Consider the following 19,450-nt stretch of genomic DNA (forward strand, 5'->3'; position numbering starts at 1 on the left):
CCTTTTTCCCTTTAGTTGAATTGTTTAATTAATAATAATATTTCCTTAATTATATATATATATATATTTTCCCCTCTTTAATTAAACCATCCTTATCTCAGCCCGTGAGTTGTTCTTTCCTTTACTTTTCCCCTCCTCATCTGAGGAGGGGGAGTGCGGTTGTGGTGTTCAACTGCCTAGCACGGTAAAACCACCACAAATTCACAGGAAAAAACAAGGTCAAATACCATGGCTAGTGATTGAATGAGCTGTTTAGTTGTGTACAAGGTTGTAATTCAGTGAGGTGTGGAGCTTCAGCAGCAATATCACTTTATATAGCATCTGCACCTCAAGCTAACCCTTCTTCTGCCCTGCCCCGGTCCTTTCTGGAACTTAAGATCACCCATCTAGTTGATCAAGGGAAACCAGCTGATGTGATCTTTTTGGACTTCAGCAAGGCTTTTGACACGGTCTCCCATAGGATCCTACTGGACAAAATGTCCAGCATACAACTTAACAAAAACATCATACGATGGGTGAGCAATTGGCTGACGGGCAGGGCTCAAAGTGTTGTGGTAAATGGGGCCACATCTGGCTTGCGGATGGTCACTAGTGGGGTCCCTCAAGGCTCCATTTTCGTGCCAGTCCTCTTCAATGTTTTTATAAATGATTTGGATGTAGAACTAGAAGGTGTTTTGAGCAAATTTGCCGACGACACTAAACTTGGAGGAGTTGTGGACTCGGATGAGGGTGGAAAGGCCTTGCAGAGAGATCTGGACAGGTTTGAGAGCTGGGCAATCACCAACCACATGAATTTTAACAAGAGCAAGTGCTGGGTTCTGCACCTGGGATGGGGCAACCCTGGCTATACGTACAGACTGGGCGACGAGACACTGGAGAGCAGCCCCGCAGAGAGGGATCTGGGGGTTGTGGTTGACAGCAAGTTGAATATGAGCCAGCAGTGTGCCCTGGCAGCCAGGAGGGCCAACAGTATCCTGGGATGCATCAAGCACAACATCGCTAGTCTGTCGAGGGAAGTGATTGTCCCGCTCTACTCTGCGCTGGTGCAGCCTCACCTCGAGTACTGTTTGCAGTTCTGAGCACCACAGTACAAAAAGGACATTCAACTGTTGGAGAGTGTCCAGAGGAGGGCGACAAAGATGGTGAAGGGCCTAGAGGGGAAGACATATGAGGAGCAGCTGAGGTCACTGGGCCTGTTCAGCCTGGAGAAGAGGAGGCTGAGGGGGGACCTCATTGCGGTCTACAACTTCCTCGCGAGGGGGAGTGGAGAGGCAGGTGACCTATTCTCCATAAACACCAGTGATAGGACCCACGGGAATGGTGTCAAGCTGAGGCAGGGGAAGTTTAGGCTGGACATCAGGAGGAGGTTCTTCACCGAGAGGGTGGTTGTGCACTGGAACAGGCTCCCCAGTGAAGTAGCCACTTCACCGAGCCTGTCTGAATTTAAGAAGAAATTGGACTGTGCACTTAGTCACATGGTTTAAATTTTGGGTAGACCTGTGCAGTGCCAGGAGTTGGACTTGATGATCCTTATGGGTCCCTTCCAACTCGGGATATTCTATGATTCTATGTTTCTTTGTGGGAAGGTAGAAGCTCCTGAAAACTCAAAGCTCTGATTTGTGACTCAAAATTCTGTATCTTCCAGCCATGGTATGAAGGGAGGAGTTGTTTGGTGTTTTTTTTTTTTTTTTTTCACTTACTTCAGTTGGTGCTGCAGCTGAGAAGGGTAGTCCTGTCTTTGCAAGGAAGCTTATTATTTTTTGAGTCTCTCTTTGGTTTTTACTAACGGTCGTGCAGCCTTGTCAGGTAATCACTCTGGTTGAAAACTAATTCACATATCTGATCCATTAAATTTTTACTTGGATCATTTTCTTGGTTTTGTCATCAGGTGTGGTGCAAGCAATAGCTGAGAAGAAGAGGAGGGTAGAACTAGTTCTTTGGGCAGTAGTGCAGATATATAAACATGCTTGAATGCTGGAGACAAATGAAATGGAGAAACTGGCAGACAGACTTGATAAGCTTCAGTAAAAATTCTGAAAGTCAATAGGATGTGTTTTTATGTTGCAACATCCTTGTAAATTTGGCTTGATAGTATATAATCACTGCATTGTTTTGGAGTTGTATCTACTGATGGTAACACTGCTGGAAACAAATGAAAGCTGAGGTTTGTATGTAAATAAAGCAATTTCTAAGACTAGTGGTTATTGAAGATAGAAAATGGTTGCCTTACTATGTCAGAAAGCAAAACCAATAATTAGTTTTTTGAAATAAAAGAAATCTCAACAAATTATTGGTGGATTAACTTCAGTATTTTATAACTGATAATTCTGAGTTATTCATGCATGATTTTTTTCTATAATTATTATTAAAACTAAATTATGAAGAGTTTACTCAAAAAGTCAATGCATGAGGTGCTTCATTTTTAGCATTGCCTAATTGCAGAGCTTCATTGTGGAAAATGCAAAATAAATACTCTCTTTAATTGAAATGTTCTTAGCAGTCAGATACCAGGCAAAGTTATTATGTGATAAACTGCTGAAAAATTGGGATAAAGAAAGACTTCCTTAATAGAGCTAAGGATCATCATATCTGAAGAACCAGGCTCTTAGCTTCTTTCTCTATCTTAACTCGTCTATTTAAAAAATGCAAATATTCCCTTTGAGGATACTTAGTCTTCTGTGATGATTCAATTCACAAGATGCCCGACCCACTCAATTTCCTACTCTTCTTGTGCTTTAATTAACCAAGAGACGTTGATCAATAAATCCTTGTCCAAGAAAGAGCAGATCTGTGAATATAGGAGAGAGGTGGCTGAGCTACCATTATTGCCTGTCTCCATGTGCTGAGAAAGGGAGGGGGAAAAGAAATATTGAGAAGTATAAATCAAAATACTTTTGTTTCAGGGGAAGGATAATTGGAAGAATCTGTACAGTGAATATTCACTGTAGCATAGTATAAGAAACAGTGCTTTATTGCCTGGCTATCTAAATGCTATCTAAATGCTATCTAAAATGGACATAATATTCTAGCTATAACCTGCTAGGTATTCACTAAGATCTTTCCTACAATTTTCCTGTTAATATAGCTTAGAATGAAATTTTCCCTTTGTCAAAAGACTTGCCTTTTGTTGATTTGTTTGGTTTTTAGTTTACTGCTAGAATTACTAGATGTTTTTTCTGCCATTCTGAATTATGCAGTCATTTATTATATCTTTCATATTTGTTCCTTGTTTTTTCACTCTGACCGTAATACATTTTTGTAATACAAAAAAAATGCATTTTTTTCTGATTTCATCTCATCCTTGGACGCATCTCCAGTTAAGGTTCACCTTACCATTACGAAGCTGTCCTACCACTGCAACTCATTTCTGTTCAGTGTTATCTACAGACTCTATGAGAATATATTCTTCTCTTCTATTTGTAGCAATAATTATTATAACTACAGAACTAAACTTGGGATGTATTTCAATGGAAAGCTTAAAGCTTTTACTGGCTGGTAACAAGCATCTTTCTGATTACTGGGAAGCTTTACTAAAAATAAGACTTTCTACCTACTGCTTCTCCTTTATTTGTGGAGTTGTTTTGATGTGGTTAAGTTTTTTTCTTTGTTTCCTGTTAGCACTTTATAGGCATCAGGTAAAAAGATAACTTATCAAACAACTTGAATTGCCAGTTTTAATCATTATTTTCATAAGCAGCTTTGGTACTGTAGTAATTATTATTTTCCTAAAGAAATAGTGTTTTCTTTTTGGGGGTGTGTCTTTTTTATAATTAAACTATATTGAATTGGGCTAATTAAATCCATATGTTTTTAGCTTGGTGCTGTTATCTTTCTAACCAAGAGAAAAAAAAAAGGTATTTGTACATGGTTTATATAACTGCTTGTACTGGTAAACAAGCAGTTACTCAAGTTCTTAAGTTTTCTTACATTCCTGTGAATGATTTTCTTTCTCCTGTGCTCTCCTGGGGAAATAAGTCAATTAAATCATTTTAGAATTTATTAAATGGCAAACATAAACCCCTGTAATATGTAATGTAATTTATTGTACGTACAGATTTTGCTTAATATATATGAACTGTTAGTGAATGGAACGTAATATTACTGGTCAGCATGTTCTTCAGAGCTGAAAAACTTACAGATGTTGTATTGACATTGATCTATGGAAGAAAGCCAGTTTTCCTGTTTTTTCCAGTTCCTAACTGATTTCTCAGTTTCATGTGGCCTAATTGTTTAACTGCAGTATTTTGAATAAATTGATTTGAAACGATAAAATAGAGTGCCATCAGAGATCAGTTTAACACTGTAGTGTACTTTGTTTTGAGGAGGAAATGAAGGACCTAGTCAGGTCAGTGGATTATCTTCCTTATAAATATGTATATATAAACAAAGAGGTATTAAGCATGTATGAATGCTATAATTTTAGTTATTTTTCCTGTTTTTTATTGTTGGATGTTTATGGTATATGAACTAAGTGAAACTGCTATGTTTCGTTCTGTTGTAGGTGATTTGCAAGTCAGATACTTCTACAGGGGATGTTCTGCTTGATGAAGCTCTGAAACACATAAAAGAGACCCAACCTCCTGAAACAGTACAAAATTGGATTGAACTGCTTAGTGGTAAGCCTTGGACATAACATATTTGCTTTTTTTTGTAATCTCTAGTGATGCCACTCAATATGGCATCACTAGAGATTACACTGCAAGATTTTGGAGAAGAAATTATGCAAAAATGTAATTAGTCTGTCCTCTAGAGTAGTCTCTTGTTGATTGTAGCCTTTAATCAAACATAAGTAACTGTTTCTTTTGACTTCAGTTGGTACAGAAAGGATCTAGATTGAAGTGTCAGAACATATCAACTCTATGGAAGAGATGTCTTCTGCTGAATCTGAAGTGAATCATGACTGTGCCCTGGAGACGTATAACTGCCTTCCTCTGTAACTGCAAATGAGGGGTAGTAGAAGTTTAGAATATGTGATAAATGATTAAGTCCCAAATAGGATTTTTGTGATTTATTAAGCGAATAGAGGCAAGCAAACAGCGCTGGGTGCACCGGGAGTCTCTGCTCTACCAGGACGCACACCTGTTACATCAGGTGTCTGATTTTTATGCTCCTAGACTAATACATATTCATCACTATTCCTAGAAAAGGCGGGGTTATTATAATTAGTTCCTGGAATCCAAACCCTCTCTGGACGCATGCGTAGCAGTCTCTGGTGGTCTTTCTGGGGGTCTCTTGTGCTGAAGGCTCATAGACTTCCTCCCAGGCTTTGTCCTTCGGTCGTCCTTCAACTCCCCCTTTCTCCTTATTTGGTGGATCTCTTTGCTGGTTATCAGAGGCTTGTGCAGCGTCCCATGCAAAAGTCTGCAGTTTCCTAAAAAAAACTCCTTGGTCCTCTTATCTCCCAGACTAGAGTCTCAGTGTTCGCCCTTCAAACCCTCTATTTACACAAATTGCTGGATCATTCCTTTGCATGATACAAGAACTATGTACACTAATCACTCTGTTTTTCTTAAATAGGAGCTTATATTTCATCATGCGGCCCTAGCATTGTTCCATACTGACACAAATCAAATAAACACATTTCACAATCCCCCATTTCTTTTTTTTTCATGGTATTGATTCGTGTTTTTTTATTATTATTATTCAATCGAGTCAATACTTGCCAAATTGGTACCAATTTTGGATCCTCTTTTGTTTTTATTATCATCAGGGAATGGGTTTTCCCTTACCCTGGTTCTGGGTCAACACGTACCACAGATATTTGCATTCCTTGTATAACCGAGTGTATTAGTCAGGTAAAACAGGGTATTAAACATGGAATTATTGAATTATTAAACAACCCTCCACATATTCCCAATAACACTATCCTGATTCTAGTAAGCCAACCACTACCCATAAAGTCCCTCCATAATTTTCTTAAATTGATTTCATTCCAAATTTGAACTGGGACATGTGCAATTTTCTTCATTTCTTTTTACAAGTTCATTCACAGCTTTTCCTTCATCATCAATATCTAAACAGCAGTTACTTAAGGTTAAATTTTCCACAGACTCCTCCTTCTTGTGCTAGCAAATAATCTAAAGCTAAGCAATTTTGATACAAAGCAGTTCCCATCTTGGTATTTTGTTTTGCAATTAATCCGAGTGCATCTCTGGTTTTATTCACAACTATTTCTACTACAGCTTGCAACCTGATTATTCTATTAAGCATATCTATTGGGGTCCTATAGCCCCAGGATCCGTACTCCAACAAGCACAACCCCAATTTGAGGGTCCGCAGTAATGATAACTCCGGTCCCATGGATAATCTCTTATCCAATCAGTGTAACACGTAGAAGTCACTGTTTTACCCTTTCTAGGACAAATGTACTTGGGCTGGTTACTATATCTCTTCCAGCTCAGGCTTCCACAATCAGTATATGGGTCTTCATCTATAATATCACAGGCATCAAAGGTTATTGACACTGAGGTATTCAGGGTGGTTACAATTTCACTTGTTCCAATTAATTTCTCTGCATAGAGCATACTGAGTTAGGTTAAAAATGCAGCTTCCTCTTTTCTGGCCTTTACAGTCATAGACAGTATGATACACCAATGTCTGGGAGCTCAAGCATCCTTTTCTAGTTGACTGCAGTTGTTGGCCATAGCTTGGGCCAAGAAACTCACCCCAAGTAGGACTAGAAGAGGTCCGGTAAGAGCCATAGTGCTCGGCGGTCACAGCCCGAAGGGGTTGCAGCCCTTGGCAGACCTTCCCAGCCGCAGCACCAGTTCCCTATCCGGTCTTGCCCTCTTCCCTAATCTTAAAGGGGTGTACACTGCAGATGTACCTTCTCGGTACCTTCAGGGGATAACGCTTAACTGATCCCTGTTATTGATAAATCTCTTCTCTTAGTAGGTATCTATTCAAGAGGTTCTTTGTTTACTAATTTTACAGGAGTAATTACAATAAATTTGGAGTAATTACAATAAAGGAGTAATTACAATAAAATTCCCACAGCAACTTAGCTTATACTCTGATGAAAGCTTCTTCAAGTCCATCTGTTAGTTTAGTTTCTCCTGGTTCCGATGTTACTTTCCACTCTTCCACTGGACCTCTCGATACATGTCCATCCTTTTTCAGCAGTTCTCACAGCTGTTTCCTTGTTAACAGATAACAGCTAATAGATAGCAGTTAATAAATATCGGTTTTCTTTTTAATAAAACAAGAAAAGGTCCTTCCCAGAGGGGAGATAAGTTTTCTTCTTGCCATGTTTTTATTAGAACCCTATCTCCTGGTTTTAACTGGTGAATCGCAAATCCTAAAGGTGGTGTCTGAGCCATCATCCCAGTTTCTCTTAGCTCTTTTAATCTTCTACCAATGGTAATTATATATTTCTGGATACTACGATCCTCAACTACATCGTTCCCTAAGGGCATCCCTTGAGAATAAGGCCATATAACATTTCACATGGTGATAATCCAGTCTCAGTGTGTAGTTTAGTTCTAATATTTAAAAGTAAGCATTTCGTCCAGGGCATTTGTGTCTCGATCATTAACTTAGCCAATTGTTGTTTTATTGTTTGATTCATTCTTTCTACTTTCCCCGAGCTTTGTGGGTGCCACGGAGTGTGGTATTCCCACTGAAAGCCTAATTATTGACATAATAATTTTATTATTTTAGAAGTAAAGTGTGTGCCCTGATCAGAATCAATGTACTGGACTATCCCATATCTAGGTATTAAGTGTTCTAATAACATTTTTACCACCATTCCGGAGAACAAGCAACCCAAAACAGCAAGGCATTTTCTGAATCACCCCTCTTTGTTCCCTTCTCCAAACTCTTTACATTCCTGATGATATCACCAACCATGGGGCTTGTCGACCCCCATGGCCACACTCCCACATCTCCCCCTTCTTTAACATAAAAAAGCATGATTAACACAAATTAAGAAAGCACGATTAACACAAACTAAAACACAGAGAAAAACTACCAGGCATACTAATTCTATCTTTAACAAACTTTGTAACCACATCCCTGGGAAAGGCAGGTACTGAGTGCTGCCCAGGCAGGGGGGGGGGTTTGGCTGCCCCTCCAGCTCCTGGAGTCCTTGTTTTTGGGTCCTGCATATGCCAGCCGGACACTCCCAGACGTTGTTTTTTGTTTGAGCTGGAGTCCAAACCACAGAGGAGGGTGCTGTGATCATGTTAAGGCAGATGATGAGACGGCCAGACAGACTCATGGTGCTGACATCCATCTAGGACCGGCTTCTGTTAAAACACAAGCACAACCTCGGCCCCCAAGTTATTAGAGTGTAGGGCCCTTCCCAGTAATTGGTGCTGTAATTTTTTATTTTTATTTATTTATTTATTTTTCCATGACTTGTGCTCTTCCTTTAACTGAGTTTCTCCCAGATCTGTCTTCTAGATCTGTTTGTCGCTTTTTCTCCTGCACGGACAGATGCAAGGACCTTCCGTCCATCGATCAAAAAAAATTAAAAAACATAGCATACTTTATCTATCTTTTCCTAGGTTTCACACCCCTACTCTTCCTTCTTTGTTTTAGAAGCTGTCCTGGTTTAGTTAGGATAGAATTAATTTTCCTCCCAGTAGCTGGTAGAGTGCTATGTTTTGAATTTAGAATGAGACTAATGTTGATAACACACTGATGTTTTAATTGCTGCAGAGCAGTGCTTACACTAAGCCAAGGACTTTTCAGCTCCTCACTCTGTCCTGCCAGCAGGCAGGCTGGGGGTGCAGCAGGAGCTGGGAGGGGACAGACCCAGGACAGCAGACCCAAACTGGCCAAAGGGGTATTCCATACCATCTGATGTCATGCTAAACAATGCATAGGGGTGGCTAGCCGGGGTGGGGGGGCCAGCCACCTGGGGACAGGCTGGGCATCGGTCAGCGGATAGCAAGCAAGTGCACCATGCACCACCCGCTCCGTACACATCATTATTATTATTTTCTGTCCCAATAAACTGTCTCTATCTCAACCCGCAGGCTTCAGTTTTTCTCGTTTCTCTCCCCTATCCCATAGAGGGGGGAGGATGAGCGAACGGCTGTGTGGTGTTTAGCTGCCGGCCGGGTTAAACCACAACAGAAGCATACATAAATTGATACAAAGGAACACTTGAATAATACAACTGGACACAAAAATATATATTTTTCAATAAATTTACATCAGTAATTGTATAAAGCTTTCTTCTGTACTAAGAGGTCCTGAAAGTTTAGGACTAAAACATTAACTTTGTAATGTAATGTAAAAGGGTTATCATGACAGTCCTCAAAGGCCACTATATAGCACACTGACATATTCAAGGCTCTCAGCTTTTATTTCAGTCTGTGTATTCAAGTTTTGAGGTCCTTTTATGATTATGCAAACATCAGAAATATAGTGATATAATAAATGGTACTTATGAAAGCAGAGTTTTAAAGCCAATATTAAATTTTGCAGGCTCAAAACACCAACTTAATATTTAAACAAGTATTTGATACTTCTGTTTGTTCAAAAATAGAGTAAATGCACTTACATAAGAATAACTTTCACTTTTCAACAAGCGTGCTCATGATTTTTATATTAGTACAAACTTAGAAACAAACAAACAAATCCAAATCCACCATATGACTTTTTAAAATAAATGATACCAATTCACCTTTCCCCTACTTGAGTACATTGCATTAAGGCTTTGAATCATCTGACCCACGATTTTACAGCATTAAAATGAGTGGGTCCACAAGGATGCTGGTATGTCTCACTGAGACTTAGCATGAATAGAATTAAAGCTCACCACCTTAAGGAAACAGAAAATCACATGCTCATGCCTTAACTATATTCCTTTTTGTCTCCAAACCAGAACATAAAGTTTAATAGTAACAGTATTTCATGGCAGTAGATGAGTACTTTTTAATCAATTATATTTTATTAATTAATATTATTAATTTAGTGGCAACATCTTTGGAGAAACTTCCAGTTTTTGTTGTACAACACTGCTTTCTGGTAGTGATTCAGACACAGGGAGTTCATTCAGTTCAACATGCTGTAAATATAGCCCCACTTTTCCCCTTTAATAGTTCCAGGGCTCTACATAGAGCATACAGCTCACAAGCCTGAGCTGACCGTGATGGACTCAAAGGTCTTGACTCCACAGGTTCTAGGTCCTTATTAATTATTGGATATCCTGATTTGACCATTTTATCACATAGTACTGAACCATTTTTAATTTGCTCCCTTTTCTCTGGTCCCGGGTCTTCAATTTTGTCTGACCCATCTAGGAATTTTACTATGGCAATTCCTACAGCCCTTGGCTACCCGGTAAGAGTGTCTTGCAGGGGGTTTAGGACCTATCACCCACCCACGAATCCTATAGGAATCACTTCGGTCCTTCACCGGCCAAGTCCCTCGCGGGAGATTGGAACCGCGGTTAGAAGACCTCCACACTCGCTTCGGAACTAGGTTCCGTCTCAGTCACACTCTTACACACACAGGCAACCGAATCCCACCCAACCGAACGGTACACACTTCAAATACTCACGACTCCGTCGTCTTCGTTCGGATCTTCGCGCGCAGAATTACGGGCAAAATACAATGCTGCAGCCGGCAAGGGAGCTCATAAAAAAATCAAATTCTTTGCTTGCCTTTATTCAGGTTCAGGATGGTGTTAGTCCCGACCTGACTCGAACAGGAGCCACCAAATGGTGGGGCACCCCTCCTAGATCCAGTCAGAATTCAGGAACCAAGACCATCCCGGACGAGCCCCCAATTGTGATAAATGATTAAGTCCCAAATAGGATTTTTGTGATTTATTAAGCGAATAGAGGCAAGCAAACAGCGCTGGGTGCACCGGGAGTCTCTGCTCTACCAGGACGCACACCTGTTACATCAGGTGTCTGATTTTTATGCTCCTAGACTAATACATATTCATCACTATTCCTAGAAAAGGCGGGGTTATTATAATTAGTTCCTGGAATCCAAACCCTCTCTGGACGCATGCGTAGCAGTCTCTGGTGGTCTTTCTGGGGGTCTCTTGTGCTGAAGGCTCGTAGACTTCCTCCCAGGCTTTGTCCTTCGGTCGTCCTTCAACTCCCCCTTTCTCCTTATTTGGTGGATCTCTTTGCTGGTTATCAGAGGCTTGTGCAGCGTCCCATGCAAAAGTCTGCAGTTTCCTAAAAAAAACTCCTTGGTCCTCTTATCTCCCAGACTAGAGTCTCAGTGTTCGCCCTTCAAACCCTCTATTTACACAAATTGCTGGATCATTCCTTTGCATGATACAAGAACTATGTACACTAATCACTCTGTTTTTCTTAAATAGGAGCTTATATTTCATCATGCGGCCCTAGCATTGTTCCATACTGACACGAATCAAATAAACACATTTCACAGAATATAATCATATGGATTCAGTATTGAGAGCTTTTTGATAAGGAAAGAAGATAAAGAGCTCACTGTTCCTATGTAAAAATTGAGGGTGAAAATTCAACCATCAATCATAAAGAAACAATAGAGAGGAGTTCTGTTTTTCCATTAACTAGAGAAATGTAACAACATTAGAATATATGTTGAATATATATGAATTTCTAGTTGTTCAAAACAAAGGCTTCAAGATGAGCACTTTGTGCACAGCTTTTTCGATAAAGGAAAGAAAACTGAAATAAATTAAACTGCATAAATTAAACTGAAGAGATCAGTGGCCAAAAGCTTTTTTATTTTATTTTATTTTATTTTATTTTATTTTATTTTATTTTATTTTATTTTATTTTATTTTATTTTATTTTATTTTTTCTGTAGCCAAAATGTATTACCAAGGCTTGGCTATTTTTACAAAACACAAAATGCAGCTTCCCTGGAGTAGATCAGAGCTGTACTTCAGTTGCATGAGCAGTAGTGGGGAGGGAATCACTATTTTGTCAGTAACATAACTTTGGGGCAATGAGACTTGAAGTTGTTCATCTGAATATATTTGTTATTTTTAATAACAGATAAATGAGTTTCAAAAGTGAGCAAAACCTCTCCAGCTTTCTCTGCCTTCTTGTTTTCATTATGTTCTTCCCATTTGTCCTGTACCACCTGAAACAGCCTTCCTTGTACTTTAATATTTTCTTGCACAGTTCATACTGTGTTCTTGCCGTTCCTTCCTTCTTGTTCCATGAGTTTGTCAGAGAGAGAACGAAACATTTCTTGTCAGTAGGGGGCATTGCTGCTGCACATCCCTGCAGTCTAGTCTGTTCTTGCTCAGCTCTACTCCACTTTTACAGCTTGCAAAAGCAATTCTTTTCCTCCAGCCAAATATATAATTTGCACTGGCTTTGTCTCCCAGGGAAGAGCACATAAAGTTAGTACTGATTCAAAAAAGTTCAACTAATGAATGAACAATGTAGGTTTCCTTGAGGCACGAGCCTGCTAAGCTTTGTCTCTGGGAAGATTATGATCATTAGTGCTGTGACTGAGACTTGGATCAATACTTTTTACTTGCCCATGGGTATTTAAATGCTAGTTCTTTGATGGCATTAGGGTTCTTTGCATTTCCCATGGTTAAGAGAACTGCCCTGTGAAGAATTTTTTTTCTTTCTGTAAATTCTTTTAGAGTTTTACTTTAGGGGTGGATCCTGGAAAATAGCTATTCCAGCCATAATTATCAGAGATGCAAAGAATACTGCTTAAAGGTCCAGTACATACGAGTTCAAAGCCATCACAGAAATATTTGTATGGACATTTGAGGCTATATTTTCCAGGCTGTTCTTGTTTATAAGATCACCTTTAAGGGAAGCAAGTATAGGGAATATAGAAGTTTGGATCAAAATGTCAGGTCTTCCTGCAGATGAAATAAATGTTACATCTGTGTAATGGTGGAGATTGGTCACAAGGTGTCACCACAGTACTGATTTTTATTATCATATAGATGCATTCACCTGACAAATTTTGAAGCATCTAGGAAATAACCTCTACTATGTGAAACACTATAAGGAGACTGCCTTTTTTGGGGGAGGTGGTGGCTGGCATATGATAGTTTCATTTGTGGTCAAGCTGGGAAATCACACCTCAGTGAGGTGTAGGACCTATAGGGACTTAAATAGTTCAGGCCTGGGTAGTTTCTTTACCTTTCACTATGCAGTTGGTGTTACCTCATTTGTGTATTTAACCTGGCTTTACTTAGATGCAGTTTGTCACCTTCCATTGCAATGAGAGAAACCTTAAATTCATCTGTTTTTTGTTTTGTTTTGTTTTTAAAAGTAGTAGTATTAAAAGATAACCAAAGATTAAAAAAAAAAAAGCTTTCTAAAATACAAGTTGCTATAGAAGTTGTCATATTGTTTATGGAAAAAAACACTTCTCCATAAGAAATACTTAATGCTGTTTCTTCCCTTGCCCCTCTTAAAGCACATAGACTGTTTAATATCAGGAGGAGATTTTAATACTTAAAGTAAATACTGAGGTAAGCTGGACCTAAAAACTTTAGCTGAAGTAAACATCTAATCAAATAAGGATTTCTCAGTGCTTAACAACTTTATCAGTAGCTGCTGGTGTATTATTTTGTGCTTTTAAAATTCCTTTAAGTGCATACACGTGCTCTGAAGTGCCCATTTGTCCTGCCATAACAAAGCATTAGAAATAATTTTCATAGAAACATCAAAGCCCCTCTCAACACGAGTGCTCTTATGTACATCCATCCACCCACACTCACATGGTGCATGTCTGTTTCACCTTGGAGGGAGCAGAAGTGGAAAGAAGAGCATAAACCTGAAGAAATAAGAAAAATTAGGAGAGCATATGGGATAGGTGTGCATTAGCTTGTCTTTGTGACAGAAAGAATAGCAATGATGCTTACAAGTCTTACGAGGAGCGGCTGAGGGAGCTGGGATTGTTCAGTCTGGAGAAGAGGAGGCTCAGGGGCGACCTTATCACACTCTACAGGTACCTTAAAGGAGGCTGTAGCGAGGTGGGGGTTGGTCTATTCTCCCACATGCCTGGTGACAGGACAAGGGGGAATGGGCTAAAGTTCCTCCAGGGGAGATTTAGGTTGGATATTAGGAAGAACTTCTTTACCGAAAGGGTTGTTAGGCATTGGAATGGGCTGCCCAGGGAAATGGTTGAGTCACCATCCCTGGAGGTCTTTAAAAAACGTTTAGACTTTAAGCTTAATGATATGGTTTAGTGGAGGACTTGTTAGTGCTACATCAGAGGTTGGACTCAGTGATCTTGGAGGTCTCTTCCAACCTAGATGATTCTGTGATTCTTCCAGTTCCTGAATTGACAAAGGCTGAGCAGACAAGGCTGGAGGAGATGCTTTTTAAATCTTTTTTAATTTTTATGGTTACAGTTTAAAAATAAAAAAGTTTTCATGGCTAATTTTTCTTCAGTACAGGAGTGCTTGTTTGTCATATCTTTGCTCAAGACATGGCTTAGCTAGTGTTTCATCCCAAGTTTAAATGCACAGTGAAACTCCTCAGAGATGCTCACATGGTCTCAGTCTCTATGCATGTATCTAGATGGGTCAGAGATCAGAGAAATGCTGACATGAGCGCGCTAACTTACTGTAATAGTCAGCTATATGAATTTGACAGCTCATTCTGCACCACGGGAGGGGAGAAAATTCCTGTAGCAGTACAGCTTAGATTTTGCCTGACTGTTGGCTATTTCGTTTGCTTTTTTTAGGTGAAACATGGAACCCATTAAAGTTGCACTACCAGTTACGAAATGTCCGTGAACGGTTAGCTAAAAATCTAGTGGAAAAAGGTGTACTGACAACAGAGAAACAGAACTTCCTTCTTTTTGACATGACTACACACCCTCTCACCAACAACAATATCAAACAGCGCCTCATCAAGAAGGTTCAAGAAGCAGTTCTTGACAAATGGGTGAATGACCCCCACCGCATGGACAAGCGCTTGTTGGCACTCGTTTATTTAGCCCATGCTTCAGATGTTCTGGAGAACGCTTTTGCCCCCCTTTTGGATGAGCAGTATGATTTAGCCACAAAGAGAGTGCGGCAGCTTCTGGATTTAGACCCTGAGGTTGAATGTATGAAAGCCAACACGAATGAGGTTCTGTGGGCTGTTGTAGCAGCTTTCACAAAATAACTGTAATCAGACTGAAGTATTCTCTTTTCTTTCATGTAAACCAATTGTTTCTCTTCTATTGTCTATTCATGTTTTCTGTAATTTGTACCTTCTCACATGAATTGGCTCTTGTTTAATGAAATTATAAGTGGTGTATTCCCTCTTTCTCTGTGCATCTGTATACAGGATTCTGTTGGTACAAGAGACCTTCCTATTTAAAACAACAGAAAAAGGTTTTACTGCCATATTGCCTTTCAATTTCCTTTTTAATTTGAGTTATCTGAAATATTTGTTACTGTATTTTTCATCTTATTGTTATTGAAGTGGTTTAACATGGAAAGCACCTCGAGGAAACATGCATGCAATTGGATCACTAGTCTCAGCTGACACAGATGTGTGCATGCATCAATACTTCTGCAATACAATTCATAACAGATCAAAAAGGGCCTTTTTAAAAAATCACCAAAGCTCCATGTCGAAGTGTCTGTCAGGGCATTTTATACACAAATGTTGTTTCAATTATATCTAACAAAATTACTTTAAAAGCAGAAATTCCATTTAACAGCTTTGTCAATAGTTAAAACCCCATAAATTTTACTTTTCATGTAAGTCTCTTGTGGACTTATATTTTCATTAGAATGGTAGCTGAGTCACAAAGCTAGTGTAGAAAGGTCCAATTGTTTCATAAACCAGTTTTGGGATGGGATACATTCCATTATATTGTAAATCCAGTTCAAGTTGTACATTAACAACTGCCCCATCTTAGTATTTTGCAATAGCTATGTAGTTGTATACCTGGTGCCCCTTGTTATCAGTCATTGCCATTTGGTGGAAAGAAAGGCCTCTTATAAAGAGTATGTATGTGAAAGCTGTTTGTTTCCAGCATCTACAGAGTTTGCCATCCAGGTATTCTCTGTCTATGCATTGCTTTTGATAATTAGTGTATGGAAAGAGACCACTTTCTGTCATTTTTTTCTTCCCCTCCTCTACGGAAGAGGCTTGTGACCAGTGCAATTCTTGAGTGCAGTTTTTAATTTTGTTTCTATACAAGTTAATTTTTGTCTTTTAAAAGTCATAATCTATTTTACATCTTAAAAACAGTCAGTCCTAGCAGGTGTTGCATGTAAATGGTTAGCAAGTAATGACTATAGTTCAGATTATTAAGATTTCTGTAATGGGACACTATACTATATTTTAATTTTTACATACAATTATGCTGATTAACACACTTGTAAAAATATATATATATATAAAAAAAACTGGCTTTTTAAAATGTATTGCCTCTTTACCACTGCTTGTTACATCTCCCATTGGCTTTACAGTGTAAATATTATGCATTGAACAAATTAAGCGTTGATTTATATATTTTTTTTCCTTATAACACAGATTTACAGTGGGGCTTACAGGTGTTTAGAAACTTTATTTGTTAATATTCAGAGCAAAAATACTAGATGGTGTATAACTGTAGAGTTGAAATTTAAAAGATCCCTTAATCTGTATACTAGCTTTTTACCTACAGTAAATAAACTATGATCTTGAAAGTGCCTAAAACAGAGCAAGAATGTCATTTTTATTTTTTGTTGCTAATTAGAAAGGTTTTATTGCTTAACTGAAGGCTTTAGTTAATATCCTTCTTATTAGAAAGGGCGAGTTTATGTTAAGTAGATCAAACTGACCTAATCAGCAGAGTTTCTCGGATCTGCAGGGTTTGTGACCAAGACAGACTGAATTAGTGTATGAGCATGCAACTGTGCCCACCATGGGTAGACCTCTTCTATCTTGAGCACAACTCTACAGCCTCATCTGTGACTGGACTTCTGATTTTGCACCTCAGTTTGTATTGTTTATATGCTTAAGTAGTTGACTTTAAAATACAACTTAAATCATCATCATACCTAAGTAAACTTTTTTAATAAAGGTTTTTTAAAATATGGTCCTTAACATTTAATGTCACGCTGTTCTTTCAGTTCTTAAATGCTGTTTCTTTAGAAAAATGAAATTAAAAGTATATTTTAAGGTATTTCAAACTCTGGTTTACAAATAAAAAGAAATTGTTTTCTCAGTTGTAAGATGCTGTGTTTAAAACTTTGAAGAGCTTGGGCATAAACTTTCAGCTTGGGCATTTATTTTTTTTCAAAACATGGTTGTTTTAAATGGAGGAAAAATGAAAGTTGCCATGTTGCTCTTATATTTGACAGCTTACAGAATACTTTTTGTACTTGATAGTATATGGTAACTCACTGCTTTCGTTGTCTCATGATGTTTTATTTTCTGTACCTCTTTGAGAGGAGAAAAAAACAGTTAGAAAGGTCAGAGAAATAGTGAAGTATTCAGAAGTAAGTTGAGTGCACAAAATTTTTAAAACAGCTTTGAAAAGCTATCCTTGAAATGTGCTTCAGACTGACAGTATCTTTTCATAGTCCCTTCTGTCCTCTCATCTTCATTCTGTATTTATGTTCCTGCTGGGTTTCATGTTAGGTTGTAGAAGATACAGGGGTTTTGTCTCCCTTAGAGCCAACATATTTTAAAATATCATCAGTCTTTAGCCATCTCTAGAGAGAGATTTCCACCCTCCAGATAGAAGATAACTCCCTACAATATTTATCAGTTTTCTTTTCCTTCAAGGTAGAACCTGTGTCATGGAGTTTGTATTAGGTATATCAAAGAACCCTATGATAGGTTTGATGTAAATAACAAGTGGTTTGTGAAGAGCGATGGTACCTTTTGCTAGACCACCTGATATAAACCTCTGTGTGTGTGAAATAGAAGAGCTTTTGGAGTCTTCAAGTCCAATGTGCTTTTAAAAAACAAATAAACAAACAAAAACAATAAAAAAACACAACAAAGCCTCACAGATGCTACTAGACCTTAAGTCTAACAATGAAGATGAAGGTAAATTTGGTATGTTAACAGGGATTGATTTAGCAAACATCCTTACCTTCATTGGTGTTTCAGGTTCTAATAACGTGGTTGAACATGGGAAATTGTTCTGCTGAGATTCATGTACCCTTCTTCATATTAGCTGCTGCTGCAACTCATAGATCCAGATTTTAAGACAGTTTTGGCTGCTGTGAGTCCATCTCTGGCTGTTTGAAGTAAAGATTACTATCTATAGCCTGAAGAACCTGAACTTCAAGGGAGAATAAGTATTATTCAGGGACTCATTCTTCTAAAACAAACTTCCAAGTTAATCTCAAAAACAGGATTTTGAAGGATAAATCCACAAATGGCATAGACGTATACGTTTAATTTTACGGTCCTTGAGATTTACATCTTCCTGTGTTTCTAGAGATGACTTTACAGTGCTCATATATGAGGTGTTAGTGAAAACTCTGTGCCATGCATGATGCTTTCGAGGTGAAAGTTGCATAAATTGGCTATAAAAGACTGGTGACCGAGTGCTCATGTGTTCATGCCCATTTCTCCTACAAAGTAAAAATATGTATTAACCATGATCTCTGTGAACTGGACTGAATCTGTACTGAAACAAAATAAAGTACCCTTTCAAGCTATGACCTCCAAGTGGTAAATTGTTGTTGGAAAGGGAAACGGACCAGAGTAACGATGCAACCTCGATGCGAGTATAATCGTCCTCCTTTATTGCAGGTTCTCACAGAGTATATATAGGCAACTAACTACAGCACGCGCCGATAACAACTTATAATTGGTCTATCTTCTCCATGCACTTGTCTCTAGCTCGTTTCCTCATTATCTCTAATACAAGGACGTGGGAAACAGCACAAAGCCACCTGCAAATTCCTTTCCCACAATTCCCCCTTTTTATTTACAATCAACCAAATGCTTTCTATATATTTTCTATCAAACACTGCAAACATTACAATAACCAACAGGGCGAAAATCACATACAATTATGATTGTAAAGTAGCATGCCTACTAGAATCTACATCAATCAACAAGTCACTAAGCGCTAGGGATGGTGCTTTGCCGCAATGCTACTTCTCACTCACACAGCACAATCACACACTCACGCAAAGAGGCCTCTTTCACTTTTCATTCATACCACAAGAAAATATCACTTAGGATAATTTGTCCGTGGCTTCAGGAGGTCCACGTCTACTCCCGTGGTGAGCGGCTGAGAGTGGAGACCCCTCCGAGGAAAATGCTCGGGGTGCACCTAGGGGTGTCCGTTCCACAGTAGATCCCACAGCCGAGCAGAGCTGGTCCTGGCACAAGGAACTATTATAGTTTTGTATAATTACACCAAAGAGATACGTTGTGATAAGGAGCAAGTGTGACATTGACAATTTGTTTCATGGTTTGGTTTTTGCCCATGTAATTGAACCTTACACATGATGTGGCTGTTACACTTCCCAGGATATCTAACTCTTGTGGCTCTAGGGGCGCTCGCAGCAAGTAGACAGTCCAATCTTTGTTATCTGCCAGGATCCCCACCA

The 19,450-nt window shown here is 38.8% G+C and overlaps 1 protein-coding gene and 1 long non-coding RNA gene across 4 annotated transcripts in view; one reads left to right on the plus strand and one right to left on the minus strand.

Annotated features, from left to right (window-relative positions):
• LOC118159709 overlaps positions 1-3,561 on the minus strand; it is a 22,140-nt gene extending 18,579 nt beyond the window's left edge. Inside the window, exon 1 of the long non-coding RNA XR_004747214.1 lies at positions 3,551-3,561. This is a non-coding gene — a long non-coding RNA (uncharacterized LOC118159709). The remainder of the gene's footprint in view (positions 1-3,550) is intronic.
• LOC118159706 (Golgi phosphoprotein 3-like) overlaps positions 1-18,547 on the plus strand; it is a 58,699-nt gene extending 40,152 nt beyond the window's left edge. For all 3 annotated transcript variants that reach the window (XM_035314270.1, XM_035314269.1, XM_035314271.1), the window contains 2 exons: positions 4,502-4,616; positions 14,632-18,547. In XM_035314270.1, coding sequence (XP_035170161.1) covers positions 4,502-4,616; positions 14,632-15,056 — 540 coding nt within the window. In that variant the 3' untranslated portion in view covers positions 15,057-18,547. The remainder of the gene's footprint in view (positions 1-4,501; positions 4,617-14,631) is intronic.
• The last annotated feature ends 903 nt before the right edge of the window (positions 18,548-19,450 follow it).

This window comes from Oxyura jamaicensis, unplaced genomic scaffold (genome assembly GCF_011077185.1).
Source record: "Oxyura jamaicensis isolate SHBP4307 breed ruddy duck unplaced genomic scaffold, BPBGC_Ojam_1.0 oxyUn_random_OJ71745, whole genome shotgun sequence".
NCBI lineage: Eukaryota > Metazoa > Chordata > Aves > Anseriformes > Anatidae > Oxyura > Oxyura jamaicensis.